We start from the raw sequence: 21,841 nt of genomic DNA on the forward strand, positions 1-21,841 counted from the left end.
TGGTTCATGCTGCTAGACTGGATGTTGCTGTAGGCAATGCAGGTCTCTCTTCCATGCTGGATTCTGTTCCGAACTTCCTGCCTCCTTAAGGGGGTTGCTCTGTGCTATTTTCAGTACCTTCAATGGCTCAGACTTCCCCATGACATCAGCAAACTTCTCTATTTTAAATGATGTTCTGCTCCCAAATCCATAGCAAAACATATCTGAACACGTTGCAACCAAGAACTTTTGCTAAAACGTGGCTCTGAATGTCCAAAGGGGAAACACAAAAGTATGCATTATGTTATGATTCCTTCAGAAAGCTGCCAAGAACAGTAAGGTCTCCGCTGCCAAAGAGGGATAATTGAATGAAGTCATTCTTGGATAACAATTATCGTAAGTGCAACAGTGTGTATTAACCCTTAAGGAACCAAATTAAATATTCCACACTTTGTCTATGAAAATCATGCTAAAGCCTGAAACTGGCTAGCAGCTGCCACACTGGTTTGGTGGGAGTTTGTCACTTACCTTGATGGTACATGGTGGCGGCAGCCATACTACTCCAGGAACTATTGCTGCTCTGGAGCCCCCTGCTGGAATGGATGGGACTGAGCTATATCTTACTCTGCATCTGCATAGTTCCTTCAGCTGGAAGAGCCATTCCAATAAACTCAGAGCTGTGGAGGGTGCAGAAAGTCAGCCTGAGGGCTCTATTTTGTATTGCCTTCATTTTGTCATAGCTGTGAGTGAAGCAGCAGCCCAGCTGCACCAAGAACAGACTTACCCCTAAAACGGGTCCAGTCCCCTCCCAAAAGGCTTAATTCTAGCAAATACACTGGCCTCCTGCAAATCAGAGATTACTAATGGACATGGAGGCGGGCATCTGATTAGCACCTTCAAACTGTAGAAATCTGTTGTGACATTTAAAACAATTTTGCAGCACTTTGTGACAGCAGGATAAGTGCTGGTTATATTTTCAGAGCTGAATGATTGGAGGAGAAAGTCAATAGTGTACTTGAAAAGCTATTCCAGTGAGAAAGGGGCTCATCCCAGGAGGATCCAGATCACTAGGCCAGAAACATCTACCAAAATCATTTTCCAAAGACGAAAAAAGACAGTTATCTTTTCCGTAACTTATGTTCTTTGAGATGTGTTGCTCATGTCTATTCCACTATAGGTGTGCATGCTCGCCTTGTGCACCGGTGCCGGAAGATTTTCCCCTAGCAGTGCCTATAGGGGAATGCCCCAGCAACCCCTGGAGTGGTGCCTCCATGGCGCAGTATAAGGCACTGCACACTCCCCCCACCCTCAGTTCCTTCTTGCCAGACAACTTGGACAACCGGGAAGGAGAGCGGGATGTGGAATGGACATGAGCAACACATCTCGAAGAACACCAGTTACGGAAAAGGTAACTATCTTTTCTTCTTCGAGTGACTGCTCATGTGTATTCCATAATAGGTGATTCCAAGCTATATCTGTTGGAGGTGGGTAGGAGTTCATAAATTCTCGGGACGGAGTACAGCCCTGCCGAACCTGGCATCATCCCTGGTCTGGGAGACGATTGCATAGTGCGAGGTGAATGTGTGAACTGAAGACCACGTGGCAGCCCTACAAATGTCCTAAATGGGGACATGGGCCAAAAAGGCAGCCGACGAGGCCTGCGCCCGAGTCGAGTGCGCCTTCACAATTGGGATTCCCGCCAGGTCATAAGAGGTACGGATGCATGAGGTGATCCATTTGGAGAGCCGCTGAGTTGAGATCGGCCGACCTTTAATGTGCTCGACCGAGGCGATGAACAGTTGCGAGGACTTTCTAAATGGCTTAGTCCGCTCCAGGTAGAAGGCCAGAGCCTGTCTCACATCCAGCGAGTGGAGGCAGCGCTCCTCATGATGCATGGGGCAGAGGACCAGCAGAAAAATGTCCTGACCCATGTGATAGGCGGAGACCACCTTCGGAAGGAACGAAGGGTGTGGGCAGAGCTGGACCTTATCTTTATTAAACATCGTGTACGGGGGCTCAGAGGTCAGGGCCCTGAGCTCCGAGACCCACCTAGCCGACGTGATCGCAACCAGGAAGGCCGCCTTCCACAAGAGGTGTGACCAGGAGCACATGGCTAGTGACTCAAACAGGGGCCCCATGAGATGGGCCAAAACCAGGTTTAGGTCCCACTACGGGACAGGAGGCCTAACATACAGGAAGAGGTGATCTAACCCCATAAGGAATTGGCCAGTCATAGCATGGGAGAATACCATGTGGCCCTGCACTGGCGGATGGAAGGCTGATATGACCGCCAGGCGCACCTTGACTGACGAGGGCGTCCGGCCCTGGGCTCTAAGGTGAAGAGGTAGTCCAGAATAAGATGGATTGGGGCAGCCACCGGGGAAATGCCCGACTTGTTCGCCCATCTGGAAAACTGAGACCACCTTGCCAAGTAGGCTTGGCACGTGGAGGGCCACCTGCTTTCTAGGAGGAAGTACTGAACCCCTTCCGAGCACGTCCTTTCCTCCCGACCTAACCATTGAGCAGCCACGCCGTAAGGTGGAGTGCTGCTAGTTGGGGTGGAGAAGGCGGCCCTGGTCCTGGGAGAGCAGGTCCCAGCGGTACGGCAACATCCATGGAAGGTTGACTGTCAGGTCCGGGAGTGTCCATACCACTGCTGCCTGGGCCATGCTGGGGCCTTGTCCATCTTTATCTTTTCCAGGACGTTGCTGATTAGCGGGAACAGGGGAAAGGCATAGAGAAACTTGCCTGACCAGGACGGGAGGAAGGCATCGAAGATAGCGCCCTGTCCCAGCCCCCACCCCAGAGCGGAACTGGGGCGAGTAGAAAATACTTGCATTCTGCTCTCTTAGAGATAGGGGCCGATGAGGCCAGGGTTTGCTACAGGGCATTTGAAATTTTCGCCACCTTTCATGGAGAGGCAAGGCCACCCTGCCCGGTGCCGAGGAGGACAGCATGTTAAACAGGGAGTCTGAGGGCTCCTCCATCTCCTCTGCTTGGAGGTGGAGGCTTGATGCTACCCTTTTTAAGAGTTCTTGGTGGGCCCTAAAGTCCTCCTGCGGGATGGAGGGGCCATAATCACCTCATGCATGGAGGGTGAGGAGGCCGGAGTAGTACTTTGGGTGTCCACCAGCACCGGAGGGTCCATCACCTGGTCAATTTCCGGGCACGGTGCTGAGGATGTACGTCTCACTGACTCCTTCCTCAGGAGGTCTGGGGAGGGAGGTTGAAGGTCCTTCGGAGGCTCTGGCCACTGAGCGAGCTCCCACCGGGGGCTGCGTCATGGGCTACAGTGCCCACTGGTTCCATTGGGCTGGCCACGGAGCCCGGTGCCACTGCACCTGCTGTGGCACTGGCAGAGCCAGCTGTTCGGCCTGACTGGCCTGACCCATCAAAGGACGACTACGAAGGGAGGCCGGGCTGACATATGATCTGCTGCTGTCTCTGGACCAGGAGGAGTGGTGGCACTGGGAGCGATGCCAACCACAGGACCACAATCCCGACATGGAGGGCCAGTACTGTTGGTAATAGCTGCTCCGCAATCTGCTCCGGTGGGCAGACCCGCGACAGCAAGACGCCAGTAATCGACACCCAGGACTGCAGAGGCGGTGCCATGGCGGGGTCCTGGAGCTGAACGGGAACTATGTCGATGTTCGTGCCATTACCGGCTGTGATAGCCTCTCCAAGATGAGGGACCTTTGGTGACATCTGCCTCGGTCCCGTCGGTGCTCACTTCTCAAGGCGGAGCGGTGTCGAGTGTCTCAGTCAGACGGAACCCAACCAGACAGCCTGGTGGGCGTCAAGGGCGATTCACATGGATTTTCCCTGAATGGTCACTGGGCAGCGAACAGTGTCAGGAACATTCCCTCAACTAAGACCAGGGGCGACTGTGGAGATCCTAGTGGCGGCCTGCCTCTGGAGTGCAGGGGTGACATCGGCAGTGCGCCTGGTACCAGCCTGGACATACCGGAGGCCCTGCAGGCGGCCCGGGACATTGTGGAGGACATCCAGACATTCGGGGAGGCCTGCTCCGAATGGGCTGGGCTACTCCACTCGAGTTGGAGGCCTGGAGGCTGGTGGGGATCGAGGACTACCCGACGTGGGTCTAGCCTCTGTTCCAGGTTTACTCCGGTGCTGCGGGGAAGGAGGCCTCTTCCTAGCCTTCTTGGCTTGCCCCATGGGTGGGGAACGGTGCCGACTAATCAATGGCACTGGAGGGTCGCCACGCACCAACACCACAGTGCCCAGTGCCGACTCAGAGCGGCGAGCTGGGGTCAGCGCTGACTAATGTCCCTTTCTCTCTTGGTCCGAGGCTTAAACGACTTGCAAATCTTGCAGTGATCGCTGACATCAGTTTCCCCCAAACAGCCTGGACAGTCTGTGTGCGGATCACTCAGTGGTATAGATCGCACAACTTAAAACTCGGGGCATGGGGCATGGCCAGGCCCGAGCACTCTAGCTAAACTAAACAGCTAACTACAGGTTCCATACACTGAACAAACAAGCAGTTTTGGGGACGAGCCACAGCAAAGCTGGAGCAGAGCAGTGGCGGTAAGGAGGAACTGAGGGTGGGGGGAGTGTGCAGCTCCGCTTATACCATGCCATGGAGGCGCCACTCCAGGGGTTGCTGGGGCGCTCCCCTTCAGGTATTGCTAGGGGAAAAACTTCCAGCACCGGTGCACATGCACACCTATTGTGGAATACACATGAGCAATCACTCGAAGAAGCAGCTTTGTGCCCAGCAAGTGTGTGTGTGTATAAAACAAAAATTAAACAAACAGCAGAAAGAGACTAAGTCAATATATCAATCACACGCTGTGTTTGTAAATTTGGTTAAAAAATATTCTCAAACTGCAATGTTTAAGGACTTTTAATTGCTCCAAAGTGTATCTTGGTCAGATAGATGAGACATCAGCATGTTTTTGTTTTCACTATAACCCCACTGTGTAAGACTGGATAGGCCAGAAGAGAAAATAAAGCACCAGGACTCAGATATTGTGCTATTAGGCATGGGAGAAAAACAGTGGGTGGGTTAGATAGTTATGGCTATTCCTTTAATGGGGACACAAAGACCATTGAACTCCAGCACTATCCCATGGGCTGCTGTATTCATTCAGCAAGCGATTTGTCATTGCTAATGGATGTGCAGGTCCAGTAGCTATTGTTGATGTTGCCCCTTCAACCATCTCGTTAGGCAGATAACATCCCAGACAGTAGGTGCTCAATTCTGCAACGGGCTGAGCACTTTGGCCCTGCTCCAGCAAAGGCCTTAACCAAAGCCAGCCTACTCAAGGTGCTTAAAGTTAAGCATGTGTTTAATTGCTTTGCTGGAGTAGGGCCAGAACACTCAGAATATTGCAGGCTCGAGCCCTCACAGCTCTGTGCCAGCTCAGAACCACTTACTTGGCCTATTTGTTAGCCAATATTCAGATTTAGAGTGCCCCTAAACAAACTTACCCATATGCATGAGGTATTTTTACAATTTTTTTTAGTATTAGATATTTTTACTAATGCGTAGAGTTGTGGTGAGTGAGAATAACATGCACTGTGGAACAAAGTGAGCCTGTTACTTTAATGACTCAAATTAGTAGCTAGAAAAACAATATGCTAGGTATAGATTTTTAGTTTCCGACTTGAGAATTCACTACACAGAAGTGTCTTGCTTTCTAAATGGTTTTGTTTTGAATCGCTTATGCAAATTCAAGTGTAGGAATAACGGGAAAAAAAATCTGATTCCCACTAAGTTTATTTTTACTGATGTGCCTCTCAATTACTTTTTGATGGGCTGCATTTGAAAAGAAATTCTTGTACATACACTTGAGCATCTGAAAACACCCAAAAGATAGCTTATGCTTTACTAGGGATAAGGTATTCCATACGCAGGTGTAGCATGTTTCAGGTTGTTAGCAATCCAATCTATTTTTTATGACAGTATAGTGTAATTTTCAGTATAAAACTACAATATAAGTCTTCAGCTGTCTTGAAACAAACTAAAATGTTTCTGACTGTCACTTTTTAGCCTTTATTTTGATTAATAAATGGGATGAGAGCACTAACATTCTCCAGTAAGAGGCTATGATCAGCCATCAATCAAAAATGTGCCCATTTTTACAATTTCTCACTGTGATATGTAACAATTGCAAAGGAGCTGGAATACAGTCTCTAAGTGGGAACTGTACAGCTGAAAGGATCAGCATGTCGATTATATCTTTGGAACAAGCTAATATACTGGATACAATTTAAAAAAAAAACACAACAAAAAAACAGTGTGTCCTTGGGACACTAGTTATGTGGTTCCCTGGACAAAGCAGGGGGTGATACAGGAGCCAGCGAGCAGAGGCATGCCGCAGAATCAGACCTGGATTTGTATTTCAAACCCACCGGCGTTCAGAGTCACTTGAGTCAAAGCTTTAGTTCGGCCCATTTGACGCCTTATTCTGAAATAAGGTTTGTGAGTCAAATGCACCTAAAGTGTGGGAGAGTGGCAGGAGGGGGTTTTGGTGGTTTAGTTTTATTCTGGAATGCTGAACAAAATCAGGTTTGTTTAGCTGGAGTTGCATTGTGTAGCTGAATTTAATTTTATACCCAGTAACCTTATGTAGTCATCCAGGCTAAAACTGTGATAAATGCAATTTTGTGTCATGGTTCAGGCAATAAGGGGATTGTGGTCAGCAAGGAATTAAATATTTACACATATTCCAAGTTATAAACCTGGCCCAATTGGCCAGTTGCACTCTGGGATGTGTTTTGCCATCTGTAACATATGTATTTACCATTGCCAGGAGAAGGTTGCCTGTCAAATCTTCGGTGACTTCACGTTACGTCTTTTTGAGAGGAAATGACTCACAAGCTCTCCAGGTGATTGATTTATTTCTGAATTACTCTTTACATTGTACAATATATAAAAATACAGAGTACCCCCCCAAAAATTCACAGTGTCTAAAGGCAGTGATTACAGTCTAGGTCACCTTTATATACTAATAGTACCATCGTGTTCAATTGCATAGGAAGGGTGATGTGCCTTCACACTGAGTCCACTAATACTTGCCAGATTTTCCTTTTTTAGAGTAAATATACTGTTTTCTGCTAAGAATTTCTTGTGTATCAAAGATCCAGTATTGCCTCTGTCTCTCCCGCCTCACCCCTGCGACAAAGGTTGTTTCTGATTAATTGGCTTATCTGTTCCAAATATATGCATGTTATTAGAGATGAGTTGCATGTAGATGAAACCCACAAGATCATGCAGCTGGGTGGCTTTTTTCCCCCCAATGTTTTGCCATATTTCTACTAAAAGCCCTTTCGCTTCAGTTATTAGACACACTGACCTCTCCCTCATGCAGTGGCCTGTGTAGTGCACAGCATCCCCATCCCACTGAGGTTTCAGTGTAACACAGGAGTAGTGGTATTTTTGTTTCAAAACTATTTATACTAGGAATTCCAGAAAGCTCAGTGCTGTCTTTATAGCATGTAACCATTCACACTGTCAAGGCCAATGTGTTTGGAAAAAATAAATACCGGACAGGGCTGGGATGAGGAATCAAGTTCTAGAAGCAAACTCAACACTGCTTACAATGATGAGACTAGGTCTTCTGCAGCTGGGAACCTGAACTGCAGTTACAATGTCAAGAAAGGCTCTGCCTTACAATGTTGTGGCCAGGAGAATGAAGACACCGGATTCTCCACGAGGGCCTGCTTTTGTTAGTTTCCTTGTGCCGTTTTGAAGGCTCCAGTGCTATGGACAGCATCCAACGTGGTCAGTGCTTATCTGACCTCAGAATTGTTTGATGTTTGCTCTTAACTGGCTTAAATGAGGGATTTACCTATATGAGGCTGTTCCCATTTGAGAATTCATTGAGCTATCAAAACAATCCCTTCAGCTAGGGCCAAATCCTGCAAAACCGCTGCTGAGATGGGTATAGCCCTTACTCTGCACCCCTGGAAATCAATGTTCCCACCACTCCAGTGGGTGCTGGAGCATGCCTGATATGCAGGGAGTCCCACTGATGTTCCTGGGTGAGGGCTAATCTAGAAGGCAAGGCTGAGGATTATAAAGGTGCCCAAAGGCATTAGCTACATCTTCTCCTATTGCTCTGTCAGGCCCCCTTGAAAATCACAACCTAGGAGGTGGCAGGATCTAGCTCTTAAGTTGTATGACAACAGTCCTGTGTGGAAATGGTTATTAAACTATTATGCTGCCACTCAACTGCAAAGCTCTTCAACATGCAAGTGAAAATTTCTTCCAGATCCAGTTTGACATTTTACTTTCCATGTGTTGTTCTAACCTGCTACTTTGTTTGCATAATTAGTCTCTACTTGTAGTTAAATTCAAGAGTGATACACACAGCTGCCTCAGGCTGATTAGTCATCCACTGAGTGGCTACAAAAATTAGGGGGTAGCCATGTTAGTCTGTATCCACAAAAACAACAAGGAGTCCGGTGGCACCACCAGGCTACAAAAATTGTTTACTTAGTTATTCTTAGCCAGAATGTTTTGTGGAGAATGGGCATTTGTAACTACAACAAAGCAATTTTATTTTCAATTTTTAAAAAATTATATTTAGTTATAAAATGTATTTTGCTATATCTAATGAAAAGAACATGAGGTTTCTTAATCCTTATTTTCAGTCTTTCCCTATGGAATTTGAACACTAGCACTGCCTTTCTAAGTCTAAATTTTCTTTGTAGGCATTTGAATGGATGGAGAAAGAGTGTGTGTATATATTATAAATATATACCCTAGCTATCCACTGGTAGCTATGCACACTATTACATTTGTTACATAAACTTTAAATTTACATTTTATATGTATAAACAAATCTGACATTTGGTACAAAGAATACACTGATCTGTGTGGACAGCAATTTCATCTTCACGTGGGCTTATTTTAGATTAATCATTGGAGGTGTCCTAATCATCTTTACCACATCTGGCATTTAATGGACTCTATTCCCACTCTACCTTGATTTCAATACAATGTCTATTTCATTTTCTCAAAATAAGGCATTAAGAACAGCCGTCATTACACCATACACATTCTTTTCTGGTATTTGTACATTTCACGTGTTTACGAAGAGCGAGCGGCTCATATTTACAAATGTTCACAAATGCATCTTTAGACAACAGCGCCCCTTTCTCCAGGTATTTTACTTTTGGGGGTCTTGTCTATTGGCAGCAGCTGAAAGTTATAAAGGGGTGGCATGTTTATAATTTGCATCTCAATCCAGTGAAGTGCAACAGCAGTTTTACAGTGGGGCATAGTTCACTCCATACATGTAACCTTTAGAGCAAGGGAGTAGTGCATCTCTTCATAGGGAGGTGGAAAAAAAATGACCTCATTAAAGCTACCCCCATACACATTTGGGTGCAAGACACTTACTGCATTCAACATGCTGTACAGCTGAACCCTATTCCAAAATATCTGCAGTGAGCTACAGCTGCAAGGTCAACCCAATTTCTTGCTAAATAACTGATCAGCATTTTGCTTTTTTCTAAAAGTTTAAAAAAAAAAAAGCCAAAGCTGCTGTTAAAACTTTGGTGTTAGAGTAATGCTATTTCCAACACACTGTGCATACTTTTAGATGACCTTAAGAATGGGAAATTTAAGCAGTTTAACATCAGGCTGCAGAAGCAATTCAATCTCCTATGGACATTGCAGATCTGATGATCTGCTGCCAATTTACCTGCTAGAACCAAACAGAAACACAAGAATATCGTTGTATATTGTGTCATTAACCTGGGCCGCACTGAAGAGCGCAGAAGGAATTCAACCCTCACATCACATTAACATTGCCCTTACAGAACTGCACTCTCACACAAACATTAATTGAGTAATAAGAGTTCAGAGTTTCTCCTCCCCCTGCTTCCACTTTCTGCTCGAATGGAGGCCACAGATTCTCGCTGTGATTGCCAATTTCATGAAGCCATTCAGATGGCTAATAAGAATGACTCTGAAATGTCTTGATGAAAATATAACCTACCCATTGCCCATACACACTATAAAATATGCACCTTCTGAGCACAATGGAAGCAGCGATCTTGCTCACTAAATAATTTCAGTTCTTACATGGCTTTTTTTTTTTTGCAAATGGAAATGTTTGCGCTACCAAAAAAAATTAAAATAACTGCAAGGTTTACCTCACTTGCTCACAACTCTAAGAATTGCAGCTGTAATCCTGCCAAATAAACAATAACCGTATAACTCTCCGACACAGGGAACCACCTGAAATGGAAGCTTGTAATGCCTACAGTGAGCTTGGGCGCCAATAGTTTTTTTAGAACTGCTGATATTAGACATGTCTAGTGCAACAGTTGTCAGCCAGGAGGGCTCTGCACCAGTCCTGTAACTTTAGCTTGGGATTTTCCATAGCCTTAAGGGAACTAGGTACCTAACTCCCACTGAAAATCAATGGGGCTTTTGTGACCAGTGTCTGCCTCTTTTGATCTAGCTGAATAAGTGGAAGAAACTAGTACAGCCAAACTCTTAGGGCCAGAATCTGCTTTTGGTCATACCGCTGTATAAATCCAGAGTAATTTTATTTCAATGGGGTTTCTCCCAAGTTACACTGGTGTCACTGGAAGCAGAACATGGCTCAGCCTGCTAAACTGGTACAGTTGCCAGAAAAGGTTGGGAGTCATTCAGCTACTCTAAGACCCTCACTGATGAAATTTTATAATAAATCTCCTTACAGCTGTAGATCACTAACATGGGTTAGGCTTCAACTAGTTTAGAAACAGGTTACTTTGTTCTCCTGCTTTTGGTCCCACACTGTAAGACCAGGTTACTCCACCTCTGCTCTGCCTCACCCTTAGGCGAGCTGTACATTTTGAGTCATGAACAGCAAAGCCTCTTCTCAGCTCGGTGGCTGGGTATGTGTGCAATGACCAGCTCCATCTCAGCCCCACCTTCCAAACACGTGTCCGCGAATGACAGCAATGAGAAACTACTGAGTGCTGGCTTACAGTGAAATCTTTCATACGTAACCAATAGAACCCAAACTGCTTCAAACACATCCCAGTCAGTGACTGAAAAGAGACATGGGAATTGCTACAGTAAGATGCATACAAAGAATTCAAGTTCTGGAGCTACTTGGAGCTCATGGGTGTTTAGGTTTGTACTCTTATCTCATGCTCAGTATTGTGGCATTATAAAAGTCTTAGCCTCAGGAGTTCATTATAAATAGTTAAAAACATTCAACAGTAACAGTGTCAAACTTGCTCACGTTGCTAACACATTTGATGGAACTGTCCATTAAGCACTGGCGATACTGTTTGGCCAAAACAAAACCTTATGTCAGACATACATATCTGGTTATACACGCCATGGCTTCGGCAACAGTCTAATACAGTTCTGCTGGACACAGGCACACGCATACACAAAAATACATTTCAAGGCTGGATATAATGTTTAATAACGCTACAGTCCCAATTTAATTTAATAACTGTAGCAAGGTTTTTGTTTGTTTGTTTCTAGCTGAGAAATCTAAAGAAATATTGGCAAACAATGCACGTTATTCAGTTGTATAATTATTTGATGGAGGACTGACTGGAAGACACTAAGAATGTGCAGCAGACTTTCTGCGTCATGGTATGCTATGAATACATTCCTTAGAAAAATACCGTGCCAAAAATTCAGAATTTCTTACTCTTCAAAAAATAAGTGAACTAAAAAAATAATAATAAAATAAGAATTAGCCCCAAGCCTAGTGATTTCACAAGAGGAGGGCCTGGCCATCAGTCGTCATTCCTTGCAGATATTAACAGAATCAAGCTTGGAGGGAAAAAATGGTAAATGTCATTTCAAAGAAAGCTCATGGCTCATGTACAGCACTCCTCACATTTTTTCCAGTGGTAAGCACATCTTTGTTATGCAAAGTCTACATCTCATTAGTCCAACATTTACTTCACTTAACATCTCATTGCCTGTATCATTTTCTTTTAATTAAGACTGGAAATATTCTGAAATGCTTCTTTGGGTAGAGTACTTTGTGTGTTTTCTTTACCCAGCTGAACTGGATGTTACCAAAGAAGACTGTGGAGGCTATTTCCTGCAATGTGAAAGGAATCTTCTGGTGAAGCTGGAGACACCACTGTAAACCTAAAACTGTTTTCTGGTTCCTACCGTGATGGAGTCCCAGGCAGCTCATCTTGTGAACGAAGTGTCATTCAATGTACCGCCATCGTCTAGTCACTGTACAATCATCCATTGCTCTAAGGAGCTATCTGTAATGTGTCTGAGAACACAATAGTGTAGCATGGTGGAAACCTAGCACAGCATGCAATCAGCTCCTTGGCAGTTCAAGCCTGAGACAGAAATACTGATCATCCAGCCGTGAATATTTGCATCAGTTAAGTGTCATCTTCAGCCAAATATCCACAAAAGTCTATGCAGAATGGTCCATGTTCCATAAGCATTCTGTCAACTTAAGGAGATGTGCTGTTTAAAAGTAATACAGTTAACCAAAAAAAAGGCCCTACTTGTACAATATTTACATCTGGAGACCGGGCCAATATTTGGTCCATAAACTCAGTTTAAAAAACAATTCATATAGGAAGTGATCCAGTCCTTGGACAGTCTGTCCATCATCAGCTGTTGGTAAAGGTCCTTCCAGGGGAGGCCTCAGGCCTGTAGTCATATTTATTCAGCGTACTGGGATAATAGGTTGTAGTGTACACGTTGGTTTGCTGCAAGGGGTAGAAGTTGGTCCTCTCATCAGGTATTAAGTTGTTCTTGTTAAGCGTCTGTAAAAAGTAAAAACATTACAGAGACATATAAATGCTTTGTAAATGTTCTTTCCTATTTTCAGATCTTTCTCTCTCAGATTCCATCTCCATCCTGGGCCACTGGCACCTTCCCTCCATCTGGGAGGATAAGATGGGTGTGTACCATACATGGCTCTCTCTGTGGAGTCGGTCAGTGGGTGGGGACCCACAGCTCTTGCCATTTCTGTGTTGGTGGATCTGTGCTCAGCCATTACTAGAGCCAGAATCCAGAGTCTTCTGCAGAGACCCAGATTCTCCTAGCAGATGGCATGATGTCTGATCATCATTGTCACACAACCATGCTGGGCCTAAACAGGACTGAGTGGTGAACTGTACACTCAACCTATTCCCTTCCAAAGGCTTCATTGTACAGCCACCAACTCCCTGGCACAGCAGTTACCAAAATGGCACTTCTTTTCTCTTTGGAAGAGCAGGTGCACATTTACCTGATCTCCATCTCCATTGGTAGATATCCAGGTTTGGACCCCCCGATATTAAGTGTGTCACTTCTGTCAGCTACAGTACAAGTAACAAGTCATGGTCACTTTTTGAAAAACTAAAATGACTCAAGAAATTCTACAACCAAGTAACAAGTGTTGTCAATAGCAGCAGAAAAATGAGAAATACAAAATGTATCTTTTACCACTAGAATTTAGAAAAGAGGCAGGGGCTTTTCCTCCCCCTTCTCTGCCTTATCATGGAATCACTTATATTCATGCCACCAGAAATTGTTTCTCCCCTCCCCTTTGTTGTAAAATCCACTGACATGCCAGATGTTTCCATCTCAAAAGGATCAAGTCCTGTTTTGGAGGATGAGACACCTCTCAGAAAATTTATCGTTTTCCTTGTTGTCGATGTCATTTCAGTCACACAATCCATTTCGCTTTTGACGCATGCTCATGGCAGGCTTTTATTTTTAAATAACTGCATGCCTCAATCTCTCACATGGGCACCTTAATCTGCTGTTACGCTGCAACAAGGAATTCATCCGTTCTTCTGAGGCAACAAAAGGTGCATGTTTCACTTACCCCCTTAAAATAGGTGCACACTATTTCCAAAAAGGGTGCAGAGACCTGTGATTGGCTAGTTCAAGCTTCTTGCTATCTGGAGTGGAGAATGTCACCCATTTGAAAGGCAGCATGGACCGGAGGACTGACTATAGGCTTTGGAGTCTGGAACTCCTGAGTTCTAATGCTGGCTCTGCTACTGACTAATTGTGTGACCTTGGGCAAATGACATCACCTGTTTCCATATGGGTTAATAATGCTTGCTAACCTACTTCCCAGAAGTGATGTGACGATTAACGCATTAATGCTCAACAAGTGCTAAGGGCCCAATACTTCCACTCTCACTCAACCTGAGAAGTACCCTACTCATGCATAGTCCTAGGTACTTCAGAGGGGTGCAAGGGAGTAAAGCACTGCTCTCTGTGACTAAAGATAACAGCATCAGGCACTACATCCATGCCAAACATCACTATTAGAATGGGCAGAACTCCTCCTTCAGATGTGCAAATGCTAAATAATTTCCAACTGGCCAAAAAGGGGTGAGAATTCCTTCTGCCCTTAGAAATGAAAGGAAGATGTGACAGGAAGTGTTATGCATTGCTCCCAATCAGCCAAAGAAATATCAAAATAATAAAGGTGGTGGTCAGGGAATTTGAGTTTAATTCTCTGGCTCTGCCACATTCTGTGTGTCCTTGGGAAATCTCTGAGATTCGGACTCCCCATCTGTAATATGAAGATAAAAATACCCAGCTTGGTCAAACAGTTGAGATCCCTGGGTAAACGGCACATTATATGTGCAAAGTATTATTATTAGGGAGCTCTTCCAAAGGAAATGAACTCAGTTATTCATGCATACTGTACGTAAGGATTGTTATTTCCTAGCTAGTGTGATTTAGCTCCGTATACTTAACACGTACAGGTAAATACTACATGCCAGTGCCTTCCATGGAGGAGTACGGCGCACCGTACCACTGGTGTCCTCATTCACCAAGTGAGCATAAAACACCGCCAGATCTACTCAACTGCACAGTAGTAGCACAAGTGTACATTTTCAGAAGCATAAATGAGGGCAAGAGGAACACGTGAGTGAGGAAATCGCCTCCTACATGGTCAAGTCCTGAGATGATGCTGAGGGAAATCTCACGGGTTGCACAATGTGGTAAGGAGAGGGCTGTCAGCATATGGATGTGTGAGAGCAGGTGGTTCAGTTGGGATGCTCTCAGAAGGTCACGGCAGCTGTGGATTAGCTGAGTCTCCACTTGGAATTTCACTAAGGGTTAAGGGTAGAGATGAGTCCAGTTCAAAACCCCAGCTCTAAACACCCCTGAAGTTTGATGATGATCAAATCCTGGTCGGGACCAGCTCTAGCTCAAAATGAAAAATCACAGCCCTCTATTCCTTGGGCTCTCAGCTGGAATGACTACATTTCAGGATTTCCTGCAATGCTTTAAATCTAGTCACTGAAAGCAAGCGTTGCATTTAATTAACATTGGCATTTTCTCTCTTTTTTGCCTTTACTTTCCTATAACACTTAATTAGAAAACAACCCCACAACTGTTTCTGTGTTCTTTGATGGAGGGTTTCATATCTTTGGGAAATACCTTATGAAAATGCTTTAAGGGATTTATAATGCAATTAGCTGCACAGAATAAGTCTCTGGCGATATTAGGATGGCAGAACAAGCCCTAAATCAGTACGATCAATGTACAGCGCCTTAATGTTTTCCAGCACAAACATATTGTTGGTCTTATTTTAATAAATAGATGGTTAGGCTCCCAGGCACTAGAAATTGGTTGATATTTTTGCAAGAGGAGAAATTAGGCAGCAGCGAATTTTAGAAATCCACAAACCCAGACGGGGATTGCATTTAAATCTCTGTGGGTAGCCTCACTTGTATTAGTAAAAGATTTAACCCTGGCTCCTTTCCTTTCTCCCTATGCAGGGATGAGAGACAGGTGACAAACTGTCCCTCTGAAGACTTTCCTTCAGGTGCCACGTGGGTTGCGCCATCAAGGCAGGACATGGCTCAGACGCTGGACTGCATTCATCCCCAGTGTGCTGAACCCAATGGAGTTACACCCGGGGCACATTTGGCCTACTCTGAACAGACAAAGGTCTCCAGCAGGGTTTGTTTATTCTGTTGCCTCTCTTCTAAAACTGCAGTAAGATGCCTTCTCCTCAGGGCAGCACTCCCCCTGGGCAATACACAGCTGTATCTGAGAACCTTCCTAAACACGGCTGGGAAAGGGGTTCAGGCTCTCACAGCCCCATCCTGCCCTGCCTCTGTAGCAGCACTCAGAATCTATGGTGATAAAAATGCCTGTAAGCTATATTTAGATAGAAAGATATAAAATTGTTTCACTCAGGAGCAAACAGGAACTCAAACCACATTGATCAAATATCTGCTACTGATTCCTCCATCCTCAAGATCAGCAGTATCAGCAAAGCCAAGTTATATTTGTCAGTATATCCATCAGGAGCCTCCATCCAAGAACCTTTTAGCAGATGGCTTGCTAGCAATTTATGCTAATCTGACCAAAACCCATTACTCAAAGGCACACACCAGAATTTAAACTTCTTCCTTTAAAAGAGTTTTTATTGTATTATATTGGCAAATGAATAAAACACAAGAAAGACTCTTCTGTCCTAGGAATATTAGTTTGTCACATAGGGACGTTTTCAGAAAAGTGAAGAAGAAAAGTGGAGATAAGTGCAGCATTTTGACGTACTATCACTGTCAGCAATTTAAAAAAAAAAATGTCCTGACAATGCTACTGCTTAACCTGGGCTAGCAGAACACTGAATAGCCCAATATTTACAGAAAAGTACAAGCAATGTGTAGTTGTCATTACAATAATTTTAAAAGCATAGGGGTACCAAAAATGCCTTCCATATATGGTCATAACCTCTGAAACTTATATACAATATATGTATGGATATGTTCCATACGGATGGACTATTTTGTATGTGCATATGTGTGTGTGTATTATTTAACATACACACACACATGCACATACAGTTCTGTCCCATCCAAGATAAAGTTCCAATAAAGCAAAGTGTAAGTATTTTTAAACATGACTGGCATCATGATATATTTGTTCACTAGATCTTTTTCATCATTTACTAGTGATACTTTAGGCAAAGGAAAACATTCAGACTTTCTAATTACTAAACTCCTGTGCCATAAGCCTTACCCCGATGCCAAAAGATTGTGCCCTTAGTCCAGGTCATTAAATGATAATCCACTAGTGTATTGGATTAAAATCTGACACAACTATCAGCACATAATCATATTTAATAATATGGATATTACAGTACTAATCCAGTTTGATCTTGGATACAACTGTATATATGCCCTGTATGTACATGTGTTACTTATACATATAAATGTGTGCTAAAACTTTTCCAAATTTCAATTTTTTCATCAAAATTTGTCTAAACATCAAATTTTGACTTAAAAATAGGACAATTTTTTTACAAAAACGTTTCAATTTTTTCCCCATTTTTTGACCAGCTCCAGTTAAAAGGGCAATTTTTTGTAGTATATTAGCTATAAATACACTTTCCTCCCAAATATATGCCTCCAAAATCTAAGTCAGCACAATAGAGTAGCAGCGTTTCTAACACAGCGAAATAATACAGAAAGATTTCTGGTAAGCCTCATCCAGTGCCTCATTTTGCAGTTACTTCCACATTTGCCCAGTCCTCTCAGCACTTCAGACTCCTCTCCCTTTTTTGGAGCTCTCCTAGGATCTTGGGGGCAGATCTTCATCTGGTGTAAATTGTCGTAACTGCACGAAAGCCAATGGCGCTATGACCATTGACACAAACAGCAAATCTGCCCCAACATCTTTCTGCCACTGGCAGATATTTCAGTCTTTCCCTTTTACATATGGCAGATAGTTTTAGTTAGGTGACCCCTTTAGAGCATCTCACTCATTTGTGATTAACCCCTAATCACATTTTAATCTAACCTGAATTAAGAGGTTTTATACCATGATCATATCTTTCCAACTGTAGTTTCCCCCAAAAGATCCCTCTAAAATGCGATGACTGCACTTACATTATATACACAACTGCAGGAGTGGAAGATCTCTTTCTACCATTAAAAACACATCAGTCCTAACCCTCATGTTCGCTGGAAAGGAGCACACGAAGCCAGCCAGCCAATCAGCGCTGCAGCCTCTCCACACACTTTTAAGCTTTGACATGCATCGTGCAGTGGATTTAGGCAATAGCCCAGAACCGGTGTCTACATATCAAAGTGACTGGACTGCTTTATGGACAGACAGCATGAATTAGACTACTCCACTCAGTCACAGTAGGAACCCACAATGCCCAAATTGGGACTATATGCAAGTAGAGCTTAATATCCTACTTCCACTGTAATCAAGGGCATGAATTCAATGGCACAACGTTAGACCTTTAAAGAATAAAATGAGTGGTTCCCATTTTCCCTGCTAGCAGTATCCAATCTCCTGCAGTAACAGTGATCTGAGAGAGCAAGCTGGACACGTCTTTCTTCTGTGAGGAAAGAGGGAGGGAGAAGGGAATTATATAATCAAATCAAAATGTAATTACATAATGGATAGAAATAAACAATAAAGCATCCCAGATCCAACCTTTTGTCTTTTTTGTGTTCCTCATGGGGCTCATGTTTTCCTCATAGTAAAATCAGATTGGGTGAAATGCTTTTTCAATACAGATTGTTTATGTTTTATGGAGCTAGCCATGCCCTGCTCATGAGAGGAAATTACTCGGTGTCATGGCAACATAAGATAGATAAGGATTACTGAAATGGACTTAGATTATGAACAGTTCCCTGCAGACTGCACATTTCTGGAGTGGTGCAAGGTGGTCATCTCAGCACTATGACTAGCAAGCAAATTGGGGAATAATTAGCACAACAATTACATTAAAAATAAATAAAGCACATGACTAAAATCAAACCTCTTGGCATTTACTAGCACTAACAAAACAAAGGATACACGGCCTACTCCCGCCCATCAACTGCCTGCTGCAACGGTATCATGCCTCTCACGCTATACATTATAACCACTACTGAAAATACAAAGGCTGGAAAGGGCTTTGGAATCCCACAGATTTATTAGCCACAAACTATAAAAAGATTCAGAGTCTCTGGCATCTCTTCTTTCAAGTCTTCCTTAGAAGCTCACCTCCTCCCAGATGGTGCAAAGACATTTAGATCCGCTAAGCTGTATGCCCTGTGGGTGAAATCCTAGCCCCACTGCAGTCGATGGCACAACTTCCATTGTGAACTAGGCACATACTTACGGCTAGACTTGTGTTTAAGTATCTTTCTGAATTGGGACCCAAGAGTCTGATCCAAAGGTGACTGAGGTCAATGGGAGTCTTTCCACCGACATCAGCAGGTGTTGGATCTGACCCTAAGTAATTTGTCCACCTCACACTCGTCGGGATCTCAGACTCACCAGTATTTGTTACCCTTCTCTGGATGATTATCATCACTGGTTATTTGTTTCCTATAGCACTCACAATGTGCTAGGCACTATACAGAAACAAAGGAAGCCCCAAGCAACCTACACCCGCCAAAATTCCCTTCTGTTTGTCAGTGTGGAGCTGTTTGGAGTGGGACACAAAATTCCAGCTGTAGTCTCAACAGTGCTGTGAAGATACAGACTATCTGCTCCCTGCTCTGTGATGTCTCTGCAGAATTCTTCTGTCCATCTAGCTATCGCCTATTGGGAAGGTGGACAGATGCAAGCACCCCTCCTGTCGGCATAGCTATATCTACACTGAAGCGCTGCCATGGTGCAGCTGCAGTGTTTCAAGTGTAGATAAGCCCTACATCAACGTAGCTACACTGGTGCAAACAACCCTAATCTGTATATACTGCAACTTACCGTGGTAACTTACTGGGGTAAGTCACCTGGGATGGTGTGAGCCCTATATCACACCAGCACAGTGCATTTAGACTGGGAGTTACACAGATACAGCTACCCCAGCGCGCGCGCACACAAAAAAATCACAGTATAGACAGGGTCTAATTTGCCAACCAATACTTCCCTTAGGTCTCTGACAGCCTTCCTGCTTTTCAGCGATCTCCTGTGATGCTGGCAGACCAGGTGCCATCTTTTGCCAACGCTTTAGACCTCAGCTGAGCACTGACAAATTCATTGCTGGAAACCAGTCGGTTTTACCTGTGTAGCCGCATGGCTAAGATGGGTACTGGACTTACCACAAAGTGTTTAGTGTTTAGCTTTTATGAAATGCTTAGAAGTTGCTGCAGGCATGAATCTCACGTATCTCTTTATCACATGCTATGAGGTAGTATTTATGTTTTTGTTTTGTAACTATAAAAACTGCTTGCTCTGAAATTGTGAACTTGGTCAGGAGGGATGTCGCCTGCCCATCAAGTCATCCTATCAAAATGAAATGAACCATTGTGGAGCATTACAATACAAAGACTTTGTTAATTGCCCCCTCACACTCATCAAGAGGCTACATCACATCAGCTTGAATTCTGGAAGTAGGAAATAAAAACAGCTGACAAGAAAATGTGTCATCTCCTTTGCTGGTTGGACTCCCTAAGGGCTGGAGGCAGCTCCGAAACAGCAGCAGAGATCCCTGGGTGAACCTGGGTTAGCTCCAAAAGACATTCAGAGCTGACATATTACTACAACTCTGTCACCTTTTGAAACCACACACTAATTCATTTGCTATCTATGTTTGCCTACTTTAACTTTGTAACAACGCTCTCATTTATTTTGTAGTTAATAAACCCTTAGATAATTTACAACAGGATTGGCTACAAGCGTTGTCTTTGGTGTGAGATCTAAGGTGCAAATTTACCTGGAGTAAGTATCTAGTCTCTTGGGGCTGGGAGTAACCCAAATCTTTTGTGATCTTTGGTGCATAGCAACCATCTATCACTAAGTCGTTTGCCTGGGTGGCAAGACAGACTGGAATGCCCAAGGGGACTGTCTGTGACTCCACTGTAAGGCTGTTATAGTGCTTCAGGAGTTCACATTTGTTACTGGGTTGATGAAATCTAATTATAGAACATACAACCAGTGTGGGGTCTCTGCCCTGCTTTTTGACAGTCTGCCTTGAGGGTGGCACTCACGATCGTGAGCCATTCCAGACAGCATGACGCCTCCCTCCCGCTACATAGCTGCCTTTTGGGTACCTTCCACATGATTGCTTTGGTTTCCCCCCCATGCTAAATCTCGCCTATTTCCTTTCTACACCTATAAACTCTCCGGGTCCTTACCCATGAGTTTTCTATCAAGGCTGGTATTTGACACACCTCCCAACTTAGGGTCTTCTGATAATTTCATTAACATGCTGTTTGCAATGAAGGTGTCGAAGGAAACCAGGCTTCACACCGATCCTTGCTATGCCCCACATGACACCTCCCCACAATATGGGTAGTTGCCATGAATCATTGCTGGGGCTACGATTTAATCACGGGTATTTTTACTAAATGTCACAGACAGGTCACGGGCAAGAAACAAAAATCATGACCTGTCCATGACCTGTACCATAAATACTCCTGATTGAAGGGCAGGGGGAAGGGGAGGGAGGGTGGGGTGCTGCCAGGGAGAAGGGAGCCCCAGGGGCCCATGGCACCAGCTGCGGGGGGCGGGGCCGCTGCCGGGCTGGGAGCCCTGGGGGCCAACAGCTGCTCCTGTGATGTGATACTGCAGTTCAAAAATTAATTCAGGTTGCCCTGCATATAACGATGACACAGCCTGGCTTTAATGAATTTGCACGGGCATAAGAGTATGGCCCATTCCAGTCATTGCTCCTGGTTTCATTCTCCACTGTGGCCCTGATTCAGCCAAGCATTCACGTCCTAATGGTTTGATGGGGATGGATTGAAGTTAAGGATGTGCTTAAATACTCTCTGGAATAGGAGCCTACGTGCCTCCAGATATCTCCTCTTCGCACCAAATCTAGCTGGCCTTACTCACGTGGAATTAATGCGGCTACTCCTGTGATGGAAGTGACCCAGATTTGGTGGTTAAATAGCTATTCAATTAGTTAAGTAGGGACTGGAGCTCTCTCTTCTCCTGTATTTAATGCTTGGTACTATATATTTGCATTTCACA

The 21,841-nt window shown here is 44.3% G+C and overlaps 1 protein-coding gene across 8 annotated transcripts in view; it reads right to left on the minus strand.

The window, feature by feature from the left end:
* Window positions 1-6,814: 6,814 nt before the first annotated feature.
* SEMA5B (semaphorin 5B) overlaps window positions 6,815-21,841 on the minus strand; it is a 343,951-nt gene continuing 328,924 nt past the window's right edge. For all 8 annotated transcript variants that reach the window (XM_045032975.1, XM_045032976.1, XM_045032982.1 and 5 more), the window contains one exon: window positions 6,815-12,717. In XM_045032975.1, coding sequence (XP_044888910.1) covers window positions 12,562-12,717 — 156 coding nt within the window. In that variant the 3' untranslated portion in view covers window positions 6,815-12,561. The remainder of the gene's footprint in view (window positions 12,718-21,841) is intronic.

The sequence above is a fragment of the Mauremys mutica genome, chromosome 10 (assembly GCF_020497125.1).
Source record: "Mauremys mutica isolate MM-2020 ecotype Southern chromosome 10, ASM2049712v1, whole genome shotgun sequence".
In the NCBI taxonomy this organism is placed as follows: domain Eukaryota; kingdom Metazoa; phylum Chordata; order Testudines; family Geoemydidae; genus Mauremys; species Mauremys mutica.